Here is a 24,893-nt window from a genome sequence, read left to right as displayed (position 1 = left end):
TGCCTTTAACATTGTTTTGATCAAATCATTTATCATTAACAGTGATAATTTGCTTCAAAAATTAATAACTTTTTTAATTGAAAATATGGAATCCATAATTTGAAATGTGAAATTAAATTTAGGCTTAAACTTAAAGCTGAATATACGAACTTCAATTTATTCTCTTTTGGATTGTATTTTATATACCTTTATTTTGTCTTTGTCAACTTCAACCGGTCTTCCAAAAAGTGGTGTGGCTTAAATAATAAAATTTCGGAATAAAGTTTAGCGAACCAGTTTTTAAACTTAAGATTATTAATAATTAGATATCATAAGAATTCGTACAAGGAAATCATATCGAAGATCTTAGCCACCATTTTCAATAGCTACCTAGACATACACTAACAAAAAAAATTGAATAATTTTATAAAATCTTTATCAAACCGCTTGAGTTGAATACCAGATATTCTTTTAATAGCTGCCAATCTAATTTCTTTTTTTTTCTAATCACAAATTTATTAAAGCCTATTAGCGTACTAATGAATAAAATTTTTTTCAGATAACCATTTTTTAATACCTTGTATATTGGTATCTCATATCATTTTTATTCCAAGTCCATCATATTAGAGTGTTCTTAATAATGCAAGATTTGAGATTGGAAGATTTTATACTTTGCAACTTTAGTAGAACGGCTTATAATTCAGTTGGTCTCAACCTTGTGTTTGTATTAAAAAAAAGAATGGCGTCATGAGTTATAGAGTTTTGATACTCATCAGAAAATAACGGATTATTTTTAATGAATACCTGTTTAGTACAAATCCATATCTAGTTCTACGTTTGATCGAACAATTCTGAATGCACTAAGTAGTCGTTTCTGTTAGTGTATCTTATTAAGTTCTCTAGCAGTTTAGTACATTTTGTTATTTACTAAAATTTTGAAAAGCGATTCCAAGTACACAGCAATTGAAACTTCGATTTAGAATGTATAATTTACTATTATAGTATCCGTATTATTTATTTTTGGTAGGTACAAGTCCAGCTAAACAGAACATATATTCCATAAGTAGTCCTTATAATAGTTATGATTATCATATCTATTCATTATGTTGTTATTTCTACATTCACATAAGATATTTCAATTTTGTGTCACCATAAAAAAGCATAATAGAAGGATCGTGGGGAAAACCCTTAAAAGAAATCTTTATCTAACCAAAAATATCGTCTACATAATATAACTTCCTACATGGAAGTTTAAAAAACGCATTTTAAACTGAATTTCATTAGTTAATCATTTACTTAAAGTCTAAATTAGAAGCCGTCCAGTATAACAGTACAATAAAATCCATCTAGATTTATAGTGTCAAGTTATTAGGTAAGATTTATTTATCAGATACTAAAATCTTGCAAAAACCATATAACCACAAATATTATAAGTAACCACTAGCATATAAAAGATATACCATACATTGTTTGCAGAGGTCTGCACACTGAACACTGGAGTACTTTCATTTATCATATATTATAACATCCAGAAAGACCTGCAAATGTTTAGAGTAGAATTGTAAATACCGATAGACTGTTATTAAATATCAGTCTTCACAATTAGAGAGAATTGTTTCTGAAATATCACAGTATGATTATTTATATAATAGTACAAAATGTCTTTCTCATTTCAATAGGATCTACGTGTTGGAGTGATCTGATGTTATTCACAATGAAAGACCATTGGCCAACAGCTGTAACTAGAGAAAGAAAACCAATTATAATTGGATCTGTAAGGATTTTTGATGAGACATAAAACTTCAGATCAGATATAGCATTTATAGAAATAGAATTATTTAACATAAACTCGTTCTGACTTAATCTGGTTATAATAACACATACATAATTATATGTTTCTTTTACACCTATACATGTGCAACATATAAATATATATGCATATATACATACATATATATATATACATATAAGATATAAGAAAATGATAAAAATCTGTTTCACTTTAGATATTACACAGTTGGATTGAGTCATGTTTAACAACATGAACAAGTCATACAAAAATATGTGTTTGCGTCGAGCTTTCGGTGTCAGGCATTATAGACTATATAAACAAATGTATTATTATCAAAAAATATGGCTATTATTTTTAGTAATTAAATTATATGGTTTTTAAAACAGATTTAAAGAAAAATATAAGTAGCAACCATATTTTTATACTGTAATTTGCTTGAATTTGATTAATCATTTTCAAAGCATTCAATCCAATCTATAGTCACCGTCTATTATCTATCATCTATTGTTATTTGACTTTGATGAGTAAATTCGAATTTTAAACCTATTTTGTTCATCCTGATGATTAGTTGTTGTAATTAAATGAATACTTTGTCCTGTCCGATAATTCAAACTGTAAATGAAATATTTCCCCAAAAACTTATTCCTTTTGGCTTCCAAAGCTGAGAAACTACAAAAAAACCATGCAATGAATGTTATAAGAAACCCATGGTTATTCTTCAGTGACCTGATAAAACTACAGTTATCTTTGCATTACCTTTCAGCCCCTGCTAATAAGTTCTGACGACATGATCTTAGTGTACGAAAGCGTTCAAAAGCGGCCAAAATTAGTAAATATTGTGAGGATATTAAGAAATTTCTAAAGTATGGGCGTGGATTGTCTGCTCTTACGCCCACCTACCTTACAAAGTTATTGGTCAAAATTAACAAACATAAATCAATTTCAACAAAATTTTGCACAAATAATTGTTTGTATAATATAAAAACATTTCTGAATAATGGGCACGTTTCGCCTATTTTTACGCATATATGCCCCACAAAGTTAACCATCCAAAACAATAAATATTGATTAATTTTAGTGAAATCTATGCAAATTTTTATTATCTATTCTTCATTATACTTCATCATGTTGAGTCATTTCCGAGTTAGTACATCTGGGCACTTTTTCTCTTTGATAGCTGGGGGGTTTCTGTAGAGTCCCACCCTTCTCACTGACTAATTTATGTATTCCTTAAAAGCTTTGTGATTATTCGATGACTGATCTAAGATCTGCGTACTGCCCCGTGCGGCTATAGGTCGGTTTATTATCAAAACTAAAAAAACAAAGCTTAAATTAATATATTATCAACATAATTCAGACATTGCTTCTATCAGAATTATGAGAATCTGTAGTGTCACACAGAATTTCTTCAAAAAAATTAGTCTTCCTACTGTGAAATAAGCGACTTAAACGTCTTTCCGTATGATTTGCTTCTAAGGTTTCATCACATAATAATCTAATAGGCAGATTAAATGTTCTTATTGTATCCATTCCATGATTAAGTATTTTATGAATAGTGACATGAGATATTGCTTGCTTCAAACCTTTCTTTATGGCGATGGTAATTTATCCAGCGTGTTTTAAACTCATTTATAAGAAAACTTCATTTTTCTGTTTTTTTATTTGGGTTAATTGGAACAGATATCTTATTTTTAATTAAGTTTAAAAGCGTTTTTAATATCTCCTAATATCTTCAAACCATTATAAAATTGACAACTTTTTGGTTTAGAGCAACTAGAAAATGGAGGAGACTAAGCAATATAATCTTTAGAACTGTATTAGAAAAACTAGCATAAAAAAATGTGTCATGTATGTTCGAGTTGGAGAGAATAAGACAGAAACATATTTCAAATCTTGCAAACCATGTGAATCCGCTGGTTGGACCTCTTGCTAATATAAGAAGTTCCTCTAGACTGAAACGGAATTATAGACCTGCCATCCTGCTTTTCTAAAGATCACCCTGATTAATTCAACTTATGGGTCGTGATATCTGGTAAATAAGCCTGGCTACTTATTCAAAGGCCGCTTGAAACAATTTACAAATCATTATATATTTCATTATAGTATGTTTATATAAAATAATTTGTGATGTAATGCTATTAGTCTTTAAGATTCTAAAACTTATTGTTAGGCTTTAACTAAAAGCGATTCCATAAAGACATATTGTTGAATAAAAAACAAAAAATGTATATTCTAAATTTGATGCCGTCCAGCAGCCAAATTTGCATACATTTAAAAAATTTTTTTTTGATTTTTCTTAATGCAACAATTGTTTATCAAGTTAGTTAGGTACCATAGTGGTGGTGGAGGAAGGAACGATTTCTCCTCAATTAGCTAAAAAAGCCGTTTTGAATCCACAAAACCTCGTAATAGTAGATAGTAGAAAGAATGTCAAGCTAGAACCAGCCAGAGGCATTTATAAAGGCAAGATTCTGGTCAATGCTAATGCTAGCGATAATGCCGTGTGGTTAAAGAACGGGGACCCCAAAAATTTAAGCCTAGGTCTGGCCAAATTGGACATAGACACATCAGCTGTTCTGATGTCCTTTCTTCAAGAGCTGGTAGACACATATTGCTAGAGATACCAACGGGTAAGTCAAGTCTAGCTCCATGCCGTTTATCAAACTGCATTTAAAAATGGTTCAATTTTCAGCTTTGATTTTTTTGTTTTGACCGCACTCATGACACTGTGCATCGTCGAAAGGTATATTACATGAATGAAGAGCTTTTTAGTATTTAAATATACCCTATGATATTTAACTAATGAACTGTACTTTACTAAACGCTGATGCTTTCTATCTATTTTTATTATATCACATATGTTTACATCCTTTCTCAGGTGTTTTAATTTAATTTGTGATCCTAAACCTGTCACAAAATGTTTATTGTCTCTAATGAATTCTATTATCTCTTTACCAAGATACTATATTTTTTAGCATTTCTTTTTTACCAAGGATCTCTAGTCTTTGTTGAATTGCACAGACGTTCCAGACGAATGTCTTGTCAAGAAGTTGAACAGCATTCTTTCATCTAACATTTGATGTACTGTGAAATCATATGTTATGTTAAAATTTGCATATCTAACAAGAAAACTAATATTCTAAATCCATAAATGCTCTACTGCCGTGAGATAGTTTATTATGATCGATTCTGTACGCGTTTTATACGACCAATTTACTTACTCATCTTTATGTGACCCACCTACTTTTATCCATGACACATAACTGATTAATATAAATGGCCTTAATAGAGAACTCTACAGAACATAAAATATTGGTCTGCCAATTTTTCGCTTTGACAATAGTTCATACATTTTTTTTTGTATTAATCCATTTGCAATCTGTAAGATATCCGGCATGTACTTTTATTGTATAGCCTGCATATTTTCGTTATCAATGTTTTACAACATTGTTAAGTGTAGTCCATTGTGCCTAGATCTGTTGGCAAGAGTAATTCTTTCTTGAATCTCTACGATGACGTCATTTTTGGTGTTTACGCTGTTTCCTAAATAAACAAAGTCTTTTTCAACTTCAAACTTATAATTGTCAACAGTGACGTGAGTCCCAGACGTGTTTGTTGACAGGAAGTACTTTGTTTTGTTCTCGACGCAGGTGTTCAGGGTAATAATATCAATATCATCGGCATACGCATGCAGCTTTACACTTTTGTATAATATTGTGCCAGTGTGCTTTAAATCTGCTGCTCGAACTATAGTTTCCAACATTAGGAAATGTTGGAAACACACGATAAGGAGTCACCCTGTCTGAAAACTCGTATGGTATCAAACGACTCGGAGAGGTTCTTCCCGATTCTAATGGAGCTCGTGTTACTCAACGTTATTTTACATAGCCGTATAAGTTTTGCTGGGATACCAAATTCAGACATAGCGGCATAGTGAGTGCTTCTAGTCGTAGTGTCAAAAGCAGCTTTGAAATAGACAAATAGATGGTGTATGTCGATTTGTTTTTCTTGGGTCTTCTTTAGGATTTGACGTACTGTGGATTTACCAGGTCTGATATCACACTGATAAGGTCCAATCAGTGGATTGACGATTGACTTCAATTAATATAGTACATTTATACAGAACATAGTACATTTGACAGAACATTATATGCGATATTTAAAAGACTGATTCCGGGATATTTGGCGTAGTTTTTATGGATAACATTTTTTATGGATTGGACAAAGCACACTTAAATTTTAATCATTGGGCATATAAACCATCGGCGCCTGCAGCTTTGTTGTTTTTGAGCCGCATTATAGCTGTTTTAACTTCATTATGATCGGAAGGTGAGATCAGTCACTTTGCTTTCAGTCACATTACTACTACTAAATGTTATAGATGCTTTGGACTTCTATTACCATATTACCATTTTCATCTTTGGAGCAATTAACTCCGGGTTTATAACCATGTATCAAGCTTCTGATTTTTTAGCAGAATTGTCTAACCATATTCCTATCGCCCAGCTTCTCAAGCTTTTCGTAATCATGTCCTTGGCTTCCTTCTTTTTTTACCTAAAACAACGTTTCTTTTCTCTTTTTTTGCCAACAACGTTCTTTAACAGCGCGCATCGCAACTGACCGCAGGGTGGCTTTATATATTGCATCTTTCTCTGCGGTAGCAACAAAACACTCTTGGTCGTACCAGCTAATTCTTTATCTACGGTGTTAGCGAATCACCTCTTCTGCAGTGGTATGCACTCTTTGTAAAGAGTTCGGACATTCCAGGTGCATATTTTTAAATCGTGTTCCTTATGACGCTTGCGATTGTTGTCATTAGTAAATCGTTTCCTTATCCGAGGCGGCCTCTTCATTTACATTGAAAGGTGTTTTTAAATGATGGGTTTCAAGCCTGACGGATAACCTCATATAACCATGAGGAAGGAGCATTTTGCTGCACACATTAGTTTACTACACACGGATGGTTGTAGCTATCCAGAGGGGGCCACGTGAAGGCTGTGTGTCAACTTGGAGAGAACAGTGATAGGGTCGCGCTGAAGTTTACCATGTTAAATACAATCAGATACTTTACCTTGTATGTTCACTTCCTACCCCCGCAGTTTAATAGTAATTATAATTTCTAGCACAGGTGTTGATCTATGGTTCAAAGTTGGCAGGGTTCAGTTTCCTGCGGATTGCAGTCCAAAAATTATATACGAACAATTTTCCCAAAGGTACAATAGATTTCTCCAAAGAACTCTGATGATGGAGATTTGACTATGTACGGGACAGCTGTAAGGTTTAATCGAAATTAGTTCCTTGTCACAGAACATAAGATTTTGAATATATTATTACTTAACGGTATAACAAATTCGTCAGCAACTATTGGATTATTGGATACGGGGATATGAGGAAAACAAAACTTTAGAAATCAGGACAAACAATTTTCTTCATCTTCTACAAATATGACACGTAGAAGACAAAAAATAACAAAGCGTTGAACTATTCTCAACGATAGTGAAACTTCGCTAGAGACTAAATTTTCTACTAGTATGCATAACTTTGTCAAGGCTTGCCAGCGTCTAACTTATATGATACCTGGGCGCAGAAACATCTATAAAGCAAATGAATTTGTAAGCTGCTCTCCGATATTGAAATTGATATCCATCTTACTACGACTATGCAAGCAAGTAAACATAGATATCTAGTTGGTAATAAAATCCTGTTTAGCTAATACTTGTCCGACCATGAAACTAAACAGATTCTAAACTTTTCAAACTAAAGCTGATTCAACTTTATTTTCCTTGTCAGCATCGATACTAAAAGGAATGCCATACGACTTTGTCTAGCCTCTAATAAATTTTCTGGTTTTGTGTATAAAAAGGAAACTAATCCGTCGCCCATCATTAGCTGAGAAAGATAGTAAAATACAGTACATAGTCAAGTCTATAGATATATCAGGTTGATTTTTTTTACTTAAATTGTTTCAAACAGCATTTTTCAAGGAAACGGAAACGCCGATTCTTTTCATGTTATCTTCTTTATATATCCTTGCGTGTTACTAGGAATGTAATTTGATAAGTTTCTTTTGTAGAGTATATATGATACATAACATAATTATAAAATATAAATAAACTTTAACCTCATAAATAAAAAAAAAAATTTCAATTTTATATAATAAAGTTTTATTTCTTAAAAGAATTTTTTTTTTAATGTTTACTTATTAAATGGTCTTACAATGAATTTTGCAGCAATAACAAATTGTTTATTTTTTAATTAATATTTATTGTTTCATCTCTCATACAAAAAACATACGATGGTGTTAAAAAAATATTTTCTCAATTATATGAATATACTATTTGTATATACACAAATAATTAATTTTAATTTAGTTTTTGACCAAAATAGTTAAACATTTATATATTTATTTTAAGTTAAGTAATGAATAAAAATTTTACTGTTGTCAGTTTTGAATGCTTTCATAAAAAATAAAAATAATATTGATACAATTTATATTTTATATTTCATTTTTAACTTTCTTGAACACAACCTTTTTTCAAAAACAATAATTATTTTATTCCCCAAATGTATAATTCAGTTAATGATGTTAAAGTCAAAACAAAAGTAAGCATATCTTTAAATTAGTAACAATAACGGATGGTTTTTATATGTCGAAACTATTAGACGCTTTGCTATATATGTGCTTGCGCAAATTGCAAATATTTTATGTATATAAATATCATATACACGTAATTATATAAAATCTTATTTAACTAAATAAATAAATTTAAAAAGCTGATATGCTATAATTTAAAACACAGACTCTTTTACAAATTATTTAGAAATGTAATATCTTTAATAAACTGAAATTTTGTAACAATATAATTGGTTTTGATAAAAAATAAAATAAAAATATTGAAGCAAAAGAGTAGTCTGTGTGCTTATTGCAAAAATGAATTCATTTGGATTTAAAAAAAAATGTAACTATTTTGGGGGCTTAGCAATTTAAAAAAAAGTTGTGTATATAAATGTTGAACTTAAATGAAATTTGTTATAACTATTTTTGGTGTTATTGTATTCTTACATATGAGAAATGAAACTTATATCAAATATTTATATGTAATATTTCATTGCAAAATTAACATTTTTGTGTTTTTAATTTTTTTACAATATGTAGATGCAGTTGTATGAAGTGAACGAATTGGAGCATCAGGGCTATCAGTATACTTAATTCAACTCCTTATCCTCTAAGTACTTATATTCGAAGGTGAAACCCTCCTTCTTACGCTGGCTCCACTTCTCATAATCAAAGTAGATGTAGGTTCCCTTAAAAAATAGAGCAAAATTTAATACACTTTAAATTATTGAATTGCTATGTAAGTGCAATTTATAATAGTAATAATAAGAGTAATAGAATCACAGTTTAATCAGAAGTTTATAAAATTTTTTTTTATATTAATATTAAATTTATCAAATTATAGGAAAACATGTAAAAAAGAACTGTCAATCTGCAATTACTGATCACACTATCAGTTTTATAAATAACCTTATTCATAATACGATGCAGATATTCATATTGTAGCCGAATTATGTAATTGTGCAATTATGGTATCAACTGCTGGAGTTTTTTAAGTTAGATAAGCTTGTAACGTTAAAAAAAAATATGTGAGTAAACCTCTCTCTCTCTTCCATATGCAAAATAAGCAAATGCTTATCATTATCGATTTTCAGGTTTGCATTAGAAATCTATATAAATTATAAGTTGTCTATGGTTATATTGTTGCAATACGTTGCCATAGAAAAACTATCTATCTACTGGATACCGATGTCAAAAAGGCGTTTCAGAAGCCGAAATAGTAAATGAGATTACCAAAATAGCATTTGAGTTAAAATTTAAACAAGAAAGCAATATACAGAAATCTTTTAAAAATCTGCACAATTAAAATAGTGAAGGTCCAAAAGGACTTTACATACAGCTCCCAACGAGTTACAACAACAACATTAATGTACGTCGCCGAGAACAACCAATTGCCGTTCAACACCTTCCAAAAGAACTTCACAATTGTAATTTCGTAAACATTAGGTATTACCAAGTTTTAGCAGTTATTAAAAAATTGTTAGAAGAAAATATTAATCGGTACCATTTGCAACCGGTTTTCATCTTTTCTTCTAAAGTTGTGAAAAAAAAGCTGTGACATGTAAATTTACAGCATTGACTAATTCTTTAAATATTAATATCATTTCGTATAGATCAAATACTATTAGTAAGATTAACACTTACCTGTTCGTAGTCGTCGTTAATGATTTTTGGTTCCTCATGACGCTGGAACCACATCATGTACTTTGTATGAAAACGCCAGCTTTGTTTTTTCAGTGCCTTAGCTGCAAGATACTGCGCCTTTGATCCTTCCATATAATAAAAAACAAAGAAGAGGGTTTCTGTTGAGAGTCGCTGATAAAACTCAACAGTATCGTAGATTGGGAGCTGAGACTATAAAAGATTGAATAAAGAAAATTCAAGTTAGTATTAACTTATATTTATTATATGCAAAATATGCTTACTTGAGGATAATGAGCTGGAGTTTGCACTGGTGTTCGATGGAAGTATGTGGTTAATTTTTCTGAATCACTTGGCGTTGGTAAGTGATAATAGGCCGCTTCCATCATTTGGAATTGCATTTGATGTTCCTTACTTAACAAAGATGGACCAAGTGGTGCAACACCTAGCAGTGGTGGAATATGTGCTTCGCTTGTTGGCTTAGGAGGTTGATGTTGTTTAATGCCTGATGTTGATGTATTTAATCCACTCGACTGACCACTTGTATTCAAACCACCAATGCTAGTAACGCCAGGACCAGCGCCCGTGGAAGGGCCATTTGCAGCAGAAGCTGCTACAACACTGGCAACACTAGCTGCCTGTTGCTGTTGTTGATTGGCAGTTGAATCTGAGGCGAAATGTTGTTGTAGCACCTGCTGTTGTTGCTGCTGATGCTGACTTTGCCTGACATCTAAAGCAGGAGGCTGAGCCATGGTATTTGTTTCTATTGTTGAACGATTAATTGCTTCTTGAGCCATAGTTTTCAATGAAAGAGACTCAACGGCATTATTATTCGCTGATGGCAAACCTAAAACACAAATAGAGATAATGAACAATTAATACTATCATATGTGACAAATTTAAAACATTTTAAAATGTAATTTTATATTAACATCGATATAAACATGCAATAGCACATCAATATTTAAATACATACATAAAACATAAATTATTGATGTAATAGATTTCTAAATCGTTATGTTTGCACATATCAATATAAAACTAAGGTATACAAATCGATATTGTAGAATTGTGTGACAACAAAATCCAGTATGCGTCCCCTCACCATATCACTTTTTATCCATAACTTACCATTTTGTAAATGTGAGGAATTCGTTTGAAGATTAGATAACTGTTGCTGCTGTTGTTGTGTTGTCGATCCAACAATTGAAGCAACCGTTGGCGCTGCCATTGCATACGATGTAGCTGGATGAGTAACCCCATTCTCCATATGTGCTAAAAAAGAAATGAGGCCATAACTTGATATTTAAAACTGTCCTAATTAAGCTATAAAACTAGAAATGTATAAATGGTTGTGAAATGTACTAAAATCCAGACCAAAAACCAAGTAGCTATGATATAAAATCGTTTATGAATAATACACTGCAGAATATAATTATTAATTCTATTCTATACCTTCTATAATTTCTTATAATTGATTGCACAAAACTTACTAGATGTAACTTATTGTAACTTATATTATATAAATTATATAAATTAATTACTTCAATTTAAATGAAAGATGCACAGCACAGTTACATATATCAAGTGGACAAAAATATTTAAAAAATATATTTAAACAGTAAATAAAAACTATTTTAATAATTTATAAATAAGCACTTCTAATTTTTTATATTCTTAATTATTTTAATTAAAATAAAATAAAAACTAACACTTTAAAGTGTAGTCTCAATAACATTAATTTAATGGAAGCTTTCAGTTTCAACAATCAACAGTAGTTTGATTTATATGTTTAACTAAATACATAATTTTGGGAATTGAATATATAAAATGTATATCGGCAACCATAAGTAAGAAATACATATATGCAATATATAGCAGATCATGCAAAAATAAATACAAGTCAATTTCACACGCTTAAAATTATTATAATTTTGTGACATTCTTAAGACTTTTAAACTATGTATTACTAGATATAAAATAAAACAACAAAACCATTTAACATTAATAAAAATAATAAATATATAAGGTGCAGGATTATAACTGAATATGCCTAAAAACACCGGAATTATTTCACAAAATGAAATTGATTTTTTCACATTTTTGGAGCAGATTAATGCACTCATTGGATACAATTACAATTAAAAATAATTCATGTACACGAATTTTCATTTTATAGAATATAAGCAGTGAGACTGAAATGAGTATCAAAATACAATCCAGTGTGTTCAGGCACAATGAGACCAAATTATAGTATTTAACTTATTAAAATAGTATATACAGTATAACCACTTAAGCATGTGAGTAAGCTTACAAGTTAATTTATACAGAATTTACAGCAAAAGTTACATAGCTCTTGGAATTGAAACTTACATGAATTATTCTTTGCTACTGCAGCAAATGCTATCGTTGTGCTTGGCGGAATCACAGACTGACCTTGAATGGTATTGTTTGTTATGACTGTTTGATTGGCTGTTGCTGATGCAGCTACAACTGCTGCAGTCGATACATTCATATTTGGCAATTGACCATGTTGTGCTGTTGTACCGTGACCCGCTACTGTTGCGGCCAAAGTTGGTGCACCTGGAGTGCTTAAGTTATTTCCAACATGTGCATTCATTGATGCTGCCACCACTGCTGCTGCAGTTGGTTGTTGTTGCGGTGGCTGCTGTTGCGTATGGTGAATTTTACTAGGCGTTGAACTAACGATCTTTGTTCCTGGAGCTAAAATAGAACAATATTTCAGAATAAAAAAATAACAAATTTTATAAAATTCTTACCATCATTAGTTGTACTTGTTGTGGATTTATTACTTGCAGCTCGAACTGCTGTTGGTTTAACAGGTTGCTAATGGGATAGAAAGAATACAAAATATATAAATGAATATGAATTAAATAAAAATTAAAAAATATTATTATTTCACCTTTGTCTTAGTAACAGCTGCATTTTCATTTTTGCTACGCTTTTCGCAAGTTGCACCATCCGCCACAGTTGTATCGTTTGCATAACTCAGATTGGTTGAATTTGATTGTGATTGAAGCGGTTGTTGTTGCAGTGATTGTGCCTGGGCCTGTGGTGTGGGTTGTACAGTTCCAGGTTGAGGCTGTTGTTGCTGTGTATGTTGCGCCTGCGCAGGTGGTGGTGACTGTACGGGACTTGTTCCTGATGTTATACTGCTAGGTGAACCACTTGTTTCGTTACTATTATTACTGTCTGTAGTTGCTGATGATGGAATACCAAGTGAAACACCTTTACCACAAAAATTCACATATTTGTTTTGTTTTTTGTTTTTGTTTTGGATTTGTTTTTTTTATTATTATTATTATTATTATAATTAATTAATATTTTGTTATCCAATCCGACAAAGAACGTATGTAATGAATAATTGTCCGATTATATGATTTATATATTTAAAATAGATTTTTGCATTTTTGATTCATTTTAAAATAATCGAATTTTAATTATAGTTCGTTATATTTTTATTTAATGTGTTACATATTGATTATATCAGTAGAAAATATATGAACGTTGTAAATGTTATTTGAATAGGATTTATTGTAGTAAGTAGCATTGTTGTTGTTGTGTTTGCATACATGATTTTAACATATATTGGTAGTTATAGTTCGGGTTGTAATGATTGTGATGATGGAAGTAAAGAAGTTAAAGAAAAAGAAAGAAAAACATTATAATACACACATAGATTCTTTATGTTACATCATATTTTAAATGAAATCAAATAAAATAATATTTTCATATTCGAATTTAGATTTAGTCGAATTTTAAATACAAATATCAATTTTAAAAAAATTCAACTAAAATTTCCATTTTTTTCTTAAGTGGAGAAAATAATCATAATTAAATATGGCACTTAAATTGATTTCAAAAGTGTACGAACGAATATATAAATCGACGTTAAGGATTTGAATCTAGAGTGTAAAAGGATAAGCACGATTTTTTATAACAAAATCTAAATTGGGAAGAAGTCAAACATATGTAGAAATCAACTAATTAAATTTCAATTCTAAAAAGGATAATTTAATTATCCTGACAATATTTAATTAGAGAATTACTAATCGAAATAATTGGGCACTTCTTAATATTTAAAAGCGAATTATTTATATAAAAATCAAACATTTCATTTTAACCATTTTATGATTTTAGGATTTTTCTATTTTAGCTTCTGGTATATGATTTGTGAACAGATTTGTAGTAACCAGTACTGAAATTTACATACATATACATATATAGTTTAATATTGAAATAGGTACATAATTCATTAAACATCTATGTATACTAATTATCTTTTTGTAATATAAAAAAAAATAATTTTCCATTTTAATTTTAAAATTTTAAAATGTGTAAAAATATTTTTAATAGAATTTTCCAAAATAAAGTTAAAATTTAGTTCTTTAAAATTTTACAAAAAAATTTTATTTTTGTTTGACTTAAAAATATGATGATGCGAAATGAATTATTTAATGACCCAAACTGCCATATATAACATTTTACTATATCTGACCAACAATATGTATGCACTAGCAATTTATGAATATTATGTTATTAGTTTTAAATTTTGAGTTAAGTAATTAAGGTAAAATAAATGAAATGATATATATTAGCGCTCTCCATTAGAAGCGATAGCAGTGGCGTAACTCTCGCTTTTGCAAAAAAAAAAAAAGTATTTCAGAATATTTTTAAAATTACTAAAGAATATATATGTATATAAAACTATTTATGTCTAGTGTTTATCACAACATCATGTTAGCGTATTATTGTAAACAAACGTTTAGATAATTTGCGCTATATATAGTTTATATATACAATTTCAGGCTTTAGGTTTTAATTTAAATACATTTGGACAATACCATTTATTAGCTTAGGCTAATATATAAATATATATGTATATATATATATAAATATTTATAAGTATATATATATATATATATATTCTTAAAACGTTTAAATCTCTTTACATACATAACATATATATGATTATAAAACGATTAGATAAAACAATAAAGGTAAAAATTATATGAGAAGGATGTGTTTAATAAGCATGAATATTTCATAAATTAATAAGTAAAAGGGAAAATGTTCGTATGTAAATTTAAAACATTTATAACGACATCAAACACATTAAGTTGCTTTGCATATAAGAGTTTATGTTCCAAAATCAAAATAACTAATATTTGAAAATATTTCTTACCTGTGCCAGACAATTCTACTTCATCAAGACCAATTATATCATCATATATAAATTCATTTTCTTCGAAGTCCGGCTCTTGTGATGAATCAATATAGTACTCAACGTCATCCTTAATTTTATGAACCTGTTTTATTAATATTATAAAAACGTTTAATTAAAAAATGTATACATATACAAATTAAGACAGTAACAAACCTGTTCAGCTTCAACCCCATCATTATCAAGTAATCTTAACAATGTTTCCAGTTTGGTTACATGAAATTTATGACGATCCAGCTTAGAACGCAACTCATCCATTCGATCTTGCTTATCGCGATCAAGACGCTTTTTCTTACCAGCTAAAAGTGATTCAATTTCACTCTCGTATTGATCAATTTGTATTTGCAATGAGCTTATCGATGTTGTTAACCAATTACGAGCATCATCTTTAATGCGTTGAGCTGGATCCATTTTTTGTGCAGCACCAAGACCTTCTTTTGAATAGGCTTTAGTTTTTGTCTCACGCTCAACAATTTTAAAACGTTCCATTTGCTGTAAGGTATATACAAAAATGTAAATAATGTTTATATAAAACTAATAGGTTTAGATATATTTGCTCTTGGGTATTGTAAAATTTTTACCGTTTCAATTAACCGGCGATTATCTAATAATGCACTTTTATCCTTAATTTCACCGGATGCGATCCATGATTTAATTTGATCGCGAAGGCGTTGCAATTTCTTAATTTCTTTTTTAAGATCCGCTTCATACTTTTCCTAAGAGAATAGATTTTTTAATATAAATCAAATATTTGGTTGATTCATATTTACTTTATATACTTTCTGATTACTATTAGTTGCATTATGAACCTTTTTCCATATATCTTCGAAGGTCTCGACGCCTTCAGCTACCTTTTTAAGGCATCGATCAATTTCACCTAAAAAAATTTAAATTTAAGTATGATTTTCTGATAGATACATAATTTTTTCAACACGTTTTATTATTATGAATAACAAAGCCAGTTATTTAATAATAATGAAGAGTTTCAGTGTAAACGGCGTATTACAGAAAAGTACCTAAATCAATTTATTAAAGATTTTGAGTTATAAATAAAAATAATCATTTATAATATAGGCTCAACTTACAATACAGAAAGAGACAGTTTGTAAGAACACTACTCTTAATGCCTATAATATTAAAAAATAATTTCGTTTGATTTTTAATTTACCAAAATAGGTACTATAAACCTTTATGCTAAAAACGTTTAATAACAACAATAAGACTAAAATTACCTTTTTCTTGTACATACTTATTGAGTATATATATAAAAATGATGGAAAAGCAGACAAGCATACTGTATTTAAAGTACTTGGAAGAATAGTTGGGTTAGCTCAAGAGAGAGAAGTATTAATAAAAGCAGTTTAATTTAAACTAAACAGATTTAAAGCAGGTAGCACAATAACACGTGTGGTTCGAAAAAACAAAAATTATATTGGCTGCGGTACATAATTGGGATTCCTATTGACAGAAAACAGCAGAGGATTGACGAATATAATATACTGGGAATACATAAAAGATGGAAAACGCAAGAATTAGCAGGTAGCACAATAACACGTGTAGTTCGAAAAAACAAAGATTATATTGGCTGCGGTTCGAGTTCCTATGGAAAGAAAACAGCAGAGGATTGACGAAACGCAAGAATTAGATAAATCTACGAAGTGAATAACAATTTGTGAGTGAGTACACCATTACAGAATACCAACAAGAAATATAAATGACAGAAAAAAGATTGTTCGGCAGGTCTAAACCGCATTAGCATAGAGTTTTAAAATTTAAATGATAATGATGAATATATAAATAAACAATAAATGTCAATGGAAGACACACCTTCTTTTCTGGCTATATCTGGAGGGGTAAAAGTTATTTGGTCTTCTGTGAAGATGCTGAGTTTTGTCGACTGGTCTTGGAATCAATGTGTTTCCAAACTATAGCGCTAGTCTGTATAACTTCACGCATCTGTTTTTCTTACAAATGCACAAACAAATTAAAGCTCCTGTTATGTTAATGTAGCAAGATTTTTTTATCTGGACCCAGGTTAGATTCCTATCCAAGAAACATCAGCAAAAAATGCTGATAACTTTTCAATTCGAATTTTCTTTAGCAATGTGGAATATTCTTCGATTGATGGTCAATAAACAAATTTGTCATATTGGGGTAGTGTGATAGTAGTATCAATTATTAGTTATCAATTATTTTTTTGTCAGCGGAAAATCAAAGGCATGAATGTGGATAATAAGTGGTTTCAACAATACGGTTTAATATATCGTGTAATAACAAGTTTTGACGATTTGAATTAGCCATCAATATCATTTAATTTATCTACACAAAATTTACATTTAGTAGAACAATATTCAAGGTCTTAACAAATATTTAACAGGTTACGACGGCCAAATTATTGTCAGATATGTCCCAAAAGGCAACAAAAATTAACTCAAAAAAATCCAGCACTGTATAATATCCTGTGTAGGAGATTTGAATTACATTATATTTTACATTAGGGTAAAATGAGGCTCTAAGCAATATACTGAAATAAAAATTGGATCGTAATCTCAACCACAACTTTTACTCTTGAAACCGCAGTATGTGTAACCATGAACCACACATCTTTCAAGTTATTATTTCATTATTGTAGCCCGATAATAAAATAAAATCATAGAAGAGATTATTCACACACTTCTGAATCTTGCAATCATCGTTTTTACCTGTGAGATCCTATTCCAGTTATCAACCAGCCGTTCTTCTGACAGACGGTTCCAAATAGATTTAGTCAGGATGAAAATAAAGGAGTGCAACCACCTCGATTGAAACATACTTTATTAATCATGTTTCCAAATATCCCAATTATATTTTGTTTTCAATTGAAGACTTTTGCCATCAAATGTTAAAATTTTAAACAACTTTAAATTCAAATTTATTATGTTCAATAATTAATTATTTTCTATTATGTTTTATAAACAAGTATATTTATTTTGTTATATACAACTAATACACAATTTACAAATACACAACCATTAAAAAAGTAAATCAAGTAAAAACAAGATAGTGCACTTTAGAAGAGTGTAAAAATTAACAAACAAACACAGCACCAATACAAAAACAATTAACAAAAAATAAAAATAATAAAAAGTAAACACCAATTGCCGGCTTTTTAACCTATTAAAAATTATTTAAATAAAAGACCGCGCAATGGCGAAACTCTGGTAAGCAAAGTAGCGAGCGAAATGTGTTATTGTTTAAATTTAATTAATGCAAGCAAACTGTGTTTGGCGCAAAATTAGCTAACCAAGCAAAAAGCGAGTAGAAGACGGGAAAGTAACTGGAGTTACTTAATAGCACTTAAAAAAATATTGCATCACTGCAGCGAGGGAAGTTAATAAAGTTTAATTATAATTTTGAATAAGTGATTGATGCAGCATGTAAGCAGAGGGCATTAGCTTTTAGTTTCATTATAACATATATGATTGCAATGGAAATAAAAATGGTACTGGACCTCAACACCATTGAGCACAGCGACAATGGTATTTCTTTTGTATTAGCAATCGACCATAAACGAAAAGAAGATACTCAGTCCTTAGAATAAAGCCAAAAATGTCTATTGCCGGGAATCTCCCGGCCTAATTTTTTACTTGTGGCTCTAAATATTTAACAACTTTATAAATTTATGTGTGCTTTGCATAACAGTTGATGCGATATTATACTAAGTTGTTAGAAGATTTCCGAAAAACTGGGAAATGTGGCCAAAGTTTGATGAGGTTTATCTAAAATTAATGAATTTTTAATTTATTGCAAAATATGAGCATTTTACAACTACGGCTATATTTTCCACTAGAAATGTACAGACTTAGTGTAACATAATGACTCTTTGGTCACTACACTTCGAACGGTAAATATCTTTATTTCGTTTATTCATTCTGAAGTTCTAGAATGCTAAAAAATCAAGTTGGCGATTTTTTGTTTAACTCTCAAGATTTGTTTGGTGTTGTCCGAAGACGATGATGCCCCTTCTGCAGTATGTAGCTTATTTAATAGTCCGAGATTACAGGAAAACGGTGCATGATAGATTTTGAAATTCTAGAATTCTGGAAAATCAAATTGGCGGTTTTTTCTTTAACTATAACGGTCTGAGTCTGATGTTGTCCAAAGGCCATGATCCCTTCTGCAGTAAATAGCTTATTTAATAGTCTGATTACAGGAAAACGGTGCATGATATATGAATAATTATTTTACAAAAAAGATTGTGTTATTTTACAAGTGTTTGAAAGAGAGAAACATTGAAGCAAACATTTTTGAGAAACCTCTATTTAAGTTTTTGAAATAATTAAACATTTTTTTAAAAATAAAAAACCAATTAAATTCAAATCACTGTAATTTTCCAACATATTTAAGTGTAAAAAGCATATTAAAAGTTATTTCATAAATTCAGAAATAGAAACTGAGATCTCCACAGTTTTAGAAATAAAAATGGTTTTAATGGTTAAAGTTTTTTTTTCGGGTTCATGTTCTTTCTATTCGATTTGGATAAAGATAAAGGTAAGAAAATGGACAGTAATTCACCTCCCATCACACGATTTTCTGAGTTTCCTGAATAAATAAATCAAACTTATAAACGTATATATTATTTAAAGGTGAGCAGTACTATGGTTGTTAGTAATTAGGACTACCCAATTTCGATAATTTCTATGTCACAAATCTCAATAACTTAAGTCATGCACTTCGAAATTAATTTTATTAAGGAAATGAAGTATTATTTTAGTTCCACAGTTGGGTCAAGTCTACGTCCAAACGTCACTCGTCTAAACAAACAAACAAACAATATATATCATTTGAATTACAGCAATATATATTACTTTAAAGAGTCTGTATAGTCACGAACTAAATATAATGCTTTCTTGCACAGTTGAAAGTCATGGAAATAGCAACAAATAATAAGATATGATTCCAGATGCGGCAGCATGGATTTACATCTCAAATATAATCGTCTTTTCAGATGACTAAGTGCAGTTCTCACCTCCCATCTTGGGTCATATGGAAAGTGTGAAAACAACAACAATAACAACATAAGGTGTTGTTAAGTAATCTTGGGATTTTCAAGAATGTCAAGACATAATTATGATGATTTAAGGTATGGTAATATCCTATAAAATGAAAAAAAGTTCAATATATGTTTTACATTGTAAATTTAACAAATACAGCAGTTGAAATAAATTAAACCCTATTGTTTTTAATATTTATAATACAATTTAATGATAATATCAACGTTTTTAATATGTTAGTATTAGTATTCTTAAACCTAAGATCAAAAACAAGCGGTATTGATGGTACCATTTAATTTAATATTAATAATTTAATATTTATCTAATAATTCTTTATCGTTTTAAAAGCACATTTGAAAAAGATACTACTAACTACCTGATATAGGTTTTCTCACAAATAATGCTTGCCTTTGATATTCACGTTAAGTTTCATTAGTAGATTTCTACGAATAGACAACTTTTTTTTTTGACTTTAAAAACATATCTCATTTTATATTATTATTATATTATAAGAATGTTAAAATCAACTTATTCTTAATATTATGACATTCATACTAATTCTAAATATTTATTTGGGAAGATTCTTGATGTTATTTATCTATAATAATAATATATTTATTAAAACTTAGTTTTAGTAAATATATATAAAACTTATATAAAAATTTAGTTTTAATAAATATATATAAAACTTAGTTTAAATAAATATATTATTCTTATAGATAAAAAGCATTTAGTGATCAATGATGTTAATTTTGTCGGTTTTGTCTTGTTTCCTATATTATGTGAGAGACGATTATTTTCCCAAGACTTCTTAGGCTAATGATGCTAAGTTTTAATGTATATATTATAAATAATACAAAAAAATTAAGATAAAAAGATAAAGATTAAAAAAAACAATAACGAATTACAACCTAAATAGTTCCTTAATTATATACCACTATATTCAGTATGCAGGTGATTATCTTGCCGATTTCGTGTTGATTAATAACTCTGCCAGTGCAGTATTTTACTTAAATACTTAGGACACTACATTGGAAAAATACAAATATTTTTATAGATTTTACCAAACAAAATAACAACAACCGTTTTTTTTTTGCGTGAATAACAAAAATAACAAACATCTTAGAACTTGCAGAAATTTGAGTGATTAAATAAACAATACAGAACGTTCGTCTACATATTTACTATAAACTTCTAAGAATATTGCATACAATTATGAAATTTAGAACTGCGAGATACTTGTTGCACAAAATATAAACAGATGACAAGATAAATAAACAAAGATCATATATTAAGAGCTACGAAGACAAGTTATACAAAAGGCATAACAATTTAATTGGTACATATGTACCAGAAATAAAATAATTTAAAACTAGTAATTTTATACGAGATACCAATATGCCAAAAAGGCAAAATATTACAAAAAATCTTATATTTAATGCTAGTTGAACATTAAGAAACAGAAAAGCATTTAAAGTGAAATATTTGCTAAAATTTAAAACAAAAAAAGTTGAAATATGAATTGAAATTGAAATAATTTCATTAATTTATGAAATATTATATTAAAGATTTCGATTTACTATAAGATATAAACTTATATAAATGATGCTAAATTCACAAATAATGACTGGTCAAAACTATAAGAGAGAGATATGATATAACAAGAGAGACAGTGTAGATTACTTAGATTGTTTCACTAAAAATATTAGCATATAAAGTTACATTTAACTTATAGTACTTAATGCTAATAATGCTATTGTTACAAAGTCTGAGAAGGAATCGTGTTCGACGAAAAATGTTTTTTTAATCTTTCCAAATTTGTCACCTAATCTAAAATGAAACTAGAAATCATAAAGTGTAAAGAAGCGTGTCTAGAGATAAGATTTACTTAATAGAAATAGATCTTAAGGCTAAAACCGATTGATAGTGCTATAAGGAAACAAAATAATTACGCTTGAAAAATCTTCTTGAATGATCTACTAACCACATCCGATTTTTGTAAAATTATTACAACATAATTTGCAACGATGTGTGGCATGCAGCAGTAAAGATGCTATATTAATCATCTATCTATAAAATAGATTTTATTTTGCCATTAGAACATATAATTGCAGATCGCTTAATACTTGACAAATAACATAACAAATAATATTTATATATTATTTTTATATTTATTATATATTACATTATGTAAAATTCGTAGTAAGTTTGATCGAAATTCGATGCTTTGGCGTAATGAAGACATCAAACAATCATGAAGATGTTATTTCATATCAACGGATTTCTTGATCTTCTTTGTTAAAACTGATAAACTAATTTTAAAAAGAAACACATTATAGCCTTTATAAAAATATATCGGATTAGTCTAATTATTACTCATTTTTTATGAATAATATATGTTATTACCATATACCACCTTTTATCAATTGTTATTTAAACTAAAATAACACAGATATTTTGGCATACAAAACATACGGTCTCCCTTAGACGACAGTAAAAAAAGTATTAAATACAAATATATCAAACCATAAGTTTTTCAAGAATTAAACCACATAAATAAAATATCAGTAGAGTTTAAGAAACTTAATACATTTGTTTTTACTGAATTTTCCCAACTGCTGCATTTACTTTAAAAACATACGGTGTAATATAGTATGTATGTCATATATATTTATAGATATATTGTATATACATATCTAACAAAATATAACGAAACAAAAAAGTATTAGGTTAGATGAAAGGTTTGTATTAATACAATAAACTTAGTATAAACCTCTAATGGGGTTTAAACAGGACCACTACTAAATCTCAGAGCTAGTCGCCTTTTTGAAAACTCAAATGCATCCGTTAAACCCATTCGTTTACAGTTAACCCGCCGTCCGGCGCATGGGGTGAAAAAAAGCCTTGCATTTTAACGAAAACGACTCCAAAAAAACAAGAAAATTTAATATAATTTTTATGAAAATGATTTATGATATTAAAAATTATATTTTTGAAATAAATCAATGTTTTTTTATTTGTTGACGTACGAAACTAAATATTACCATCAAAAAGTATATATTTTTTCAAAAAATTTTGTTGATAAATAAACTTTTACAATGGGATTCTAAACAACCCCACGCGACGGACTGTTACGGCGGGTTAATAAATGGGTTACGACAATAACAATAAAATATCTCTGTTAAAATATGATATAAATTGTCTTAAAATCATCACCAAGAAATATAATAAAAAAATTCATTCTTTAAGGTTTTTCTTTAAAATAGTATTTTACAATAATTAATATTAAACTGGGACTACGCTATCAGATATCTATGGGCTACAACAACAGTAGCTCTTTTTAAAGTTACTGCAACGTTACTTACAATAGTTCATAGTAATATAATAAGTATTCCCAATTAAATAGAACATATATTATTGAAGCATTTAGAATTCTTGAAAATATCAGTTGAATGAATTCGCCAAGAAGACAACGTTGCTATGTAAGTTTCTACAAAACAAAGTTCCAAATTAACGATTAACAAAATAGATTTTAAAAGTCGCAAGATACCGTTTTTCTTTCTATATATAATCACAGTATTTTACTATAGTGCGAATCAAATATAGTCGCTACATGTCAAAAGTTGTATAGTTCGAAGAATTATCATACGCATATCAACAACTACATTATGGCGCTTGCAGTTGTCAAAATTAACGCACGCACGGCTTTAAAAAAAGATTTTGATTATATATATACTATTATAATTTTATACGTGAAAGTATACTTTCATTTTTTGCAAAAATTAAAATAAAATGAACTTTAAGTTAAAATAAATGCTCACCTTGTAGTTTTCGTGTCGCAGCCATTGTGTTAAACTGTTTTTGTTCCGCTTTGATCCTGAGACATAGCAGTTAAATTAAAATGATGCTTGTTTAATCCGTTGATGGAGGGAACTTAATTGCGGTTAACAGCAACAACGTAAACAAAAATATATTGTTCCAAAACTTCGCGTTGTCAACGGTTCTTTACTTTTGCTACACGAACTTGGTGATCAATCACAGCAGCTAGGGGTGTCTAAAAATGCAGTCGTCTGTTGTTTATTTTGAAAAACTACCTGCAAATTATATATTAGTTTAATTTCATATACATGTAGTCGCCAATAAGTATCTTTTCACTGTTTTATATTAAATTACCGTATAAAATATAAGGCTTTCATTTTATTGCTGACAGCAAAATCTACACAACAGAAACGCAAAAAAACGAAACTGTTCGTGCTTTATGCTTTTATAATTTCTCACCTTGCTTTTAAGTTATTTCCACACGTCTTTTCAGTATTTGTTATGGAACTTTTTATTATTAAACTAAATTCTTAATATTTATTTAACGATTAAAATACTTTTTTAACAAACAAACACTAAATACTTTTATAGCGTTCACACAACCTACTCCGTTCAGCGTTGAAATTCAATTGTTTCGATTTTACAGCGATTTGATATTCCTTCTCTTTCAAGATGGCGATATAGAAATCAATTTGTAGGGTTGTATTTATTAGTATCAAAAAAAAAATATCGAACAACCAAATATTATTTATGCCAAGCGTTACTATT

The 24,893-nt window shown here is 29.2% G+C and overlaps 1 protein-coding gene across 4 annotated transcripts; it reads right to left on the bottom strand.

The window, feature by feature from the left end:
* Positions 1-8,189: 8,189 nt before the first annotated feature.
* On the bottom strand, positions 8,190-24,768 carry LOC119687545 (CCR4-NOT transcription complex subunit 3). 4 transcript variants are annotated; one of them, XM_038101888.1, is made up of 13 exons: positions 24,585-24,767; positions 24,128-24,400; positions 16,044-16,150; positions 15,855-15,989; positions 15,430-15,765; positions 15,235-15,358; positions 12,952-13,277; positions 12,809-12,875; positions 12,402-12,752; positions 11,160-11,303; positions 10,313-10,875; positions 10,032-10,241; positions 8,190-9,076 (listed from the first exon to the last, which is right to left on the bottom strand). In XM_038101888.1, the coding sequence occupies exons 2-13, from the start codon at positions 24,150-24,152 to the stop codon at positions 8,978-8,980; spliced, it is 2,487 nt and encodes an 828-aa protein (XP_037957816.1). In that variant the 5' UTR covers positions 24,153-24,400; positions 24,585-24,767; the 3' UTR covers positions 8,190-8,977. The 4 variants fall into 4 exon arrangements, with proteins under 4 accessions (XP_037957816.1, XP_037957817.1, XP_037957815.1 ...); XM_038101889.1 differs by having other exon boundaries at positions 8,978-9,076; positions 12,952-13,250; XM_038101887.1 differs by lacking the exon at positions 24,585-24,767 and adding an exon at positions 24,480-24,575 and having other exon boundaries at positions 8,978-9,076.
* Positions 24,769-24,893: the final 125 nt, after the last annotated feature.

The sequence above is a fragment of the Teleopsis dalmanni genome, chromosome X, assembly GCF_002237135.1.
Source record: "Teleopsis dalmanni isolate 2A chromosome X, ASM223713v2, whole genome shotgun sequence".
Taxonomy (NCBI): Eukaryota; Metazoa; Arthropoda; class Insecta; order Diptera; family Diopsidae; genus Teleopsis; species Teleopsis dalmanni.
The sequence above is the reverse complement of the archived record's forward strand: the minus strand, read 5'-3'. Positions and strand labels throughout refer to the sequence as shown.

Excerpts from the sequence above, each read along its gene's own strand:
- LOC119687545 (XM_038101888.1), bottom strand. The coding sequence starts at position 24,152 with ATGGCTGCGACACGAAAACTACAAG. Across the intron at positions 15,990-16,043 it reads GTAATCAGAAAGTATATAAA|GAAAAGTATGAAGCGGATCT; the intron begins GTAAATATGAAT and ends CTATTCTCTTAG. Across the intron at positions 15,359-15,429 it reads ATGGGGTTGAAGCTGAACAG|GTTCATAAAATTAAGGATGA; the intron begins GTTTGTTACTGT and ends TTAATAAAACAG.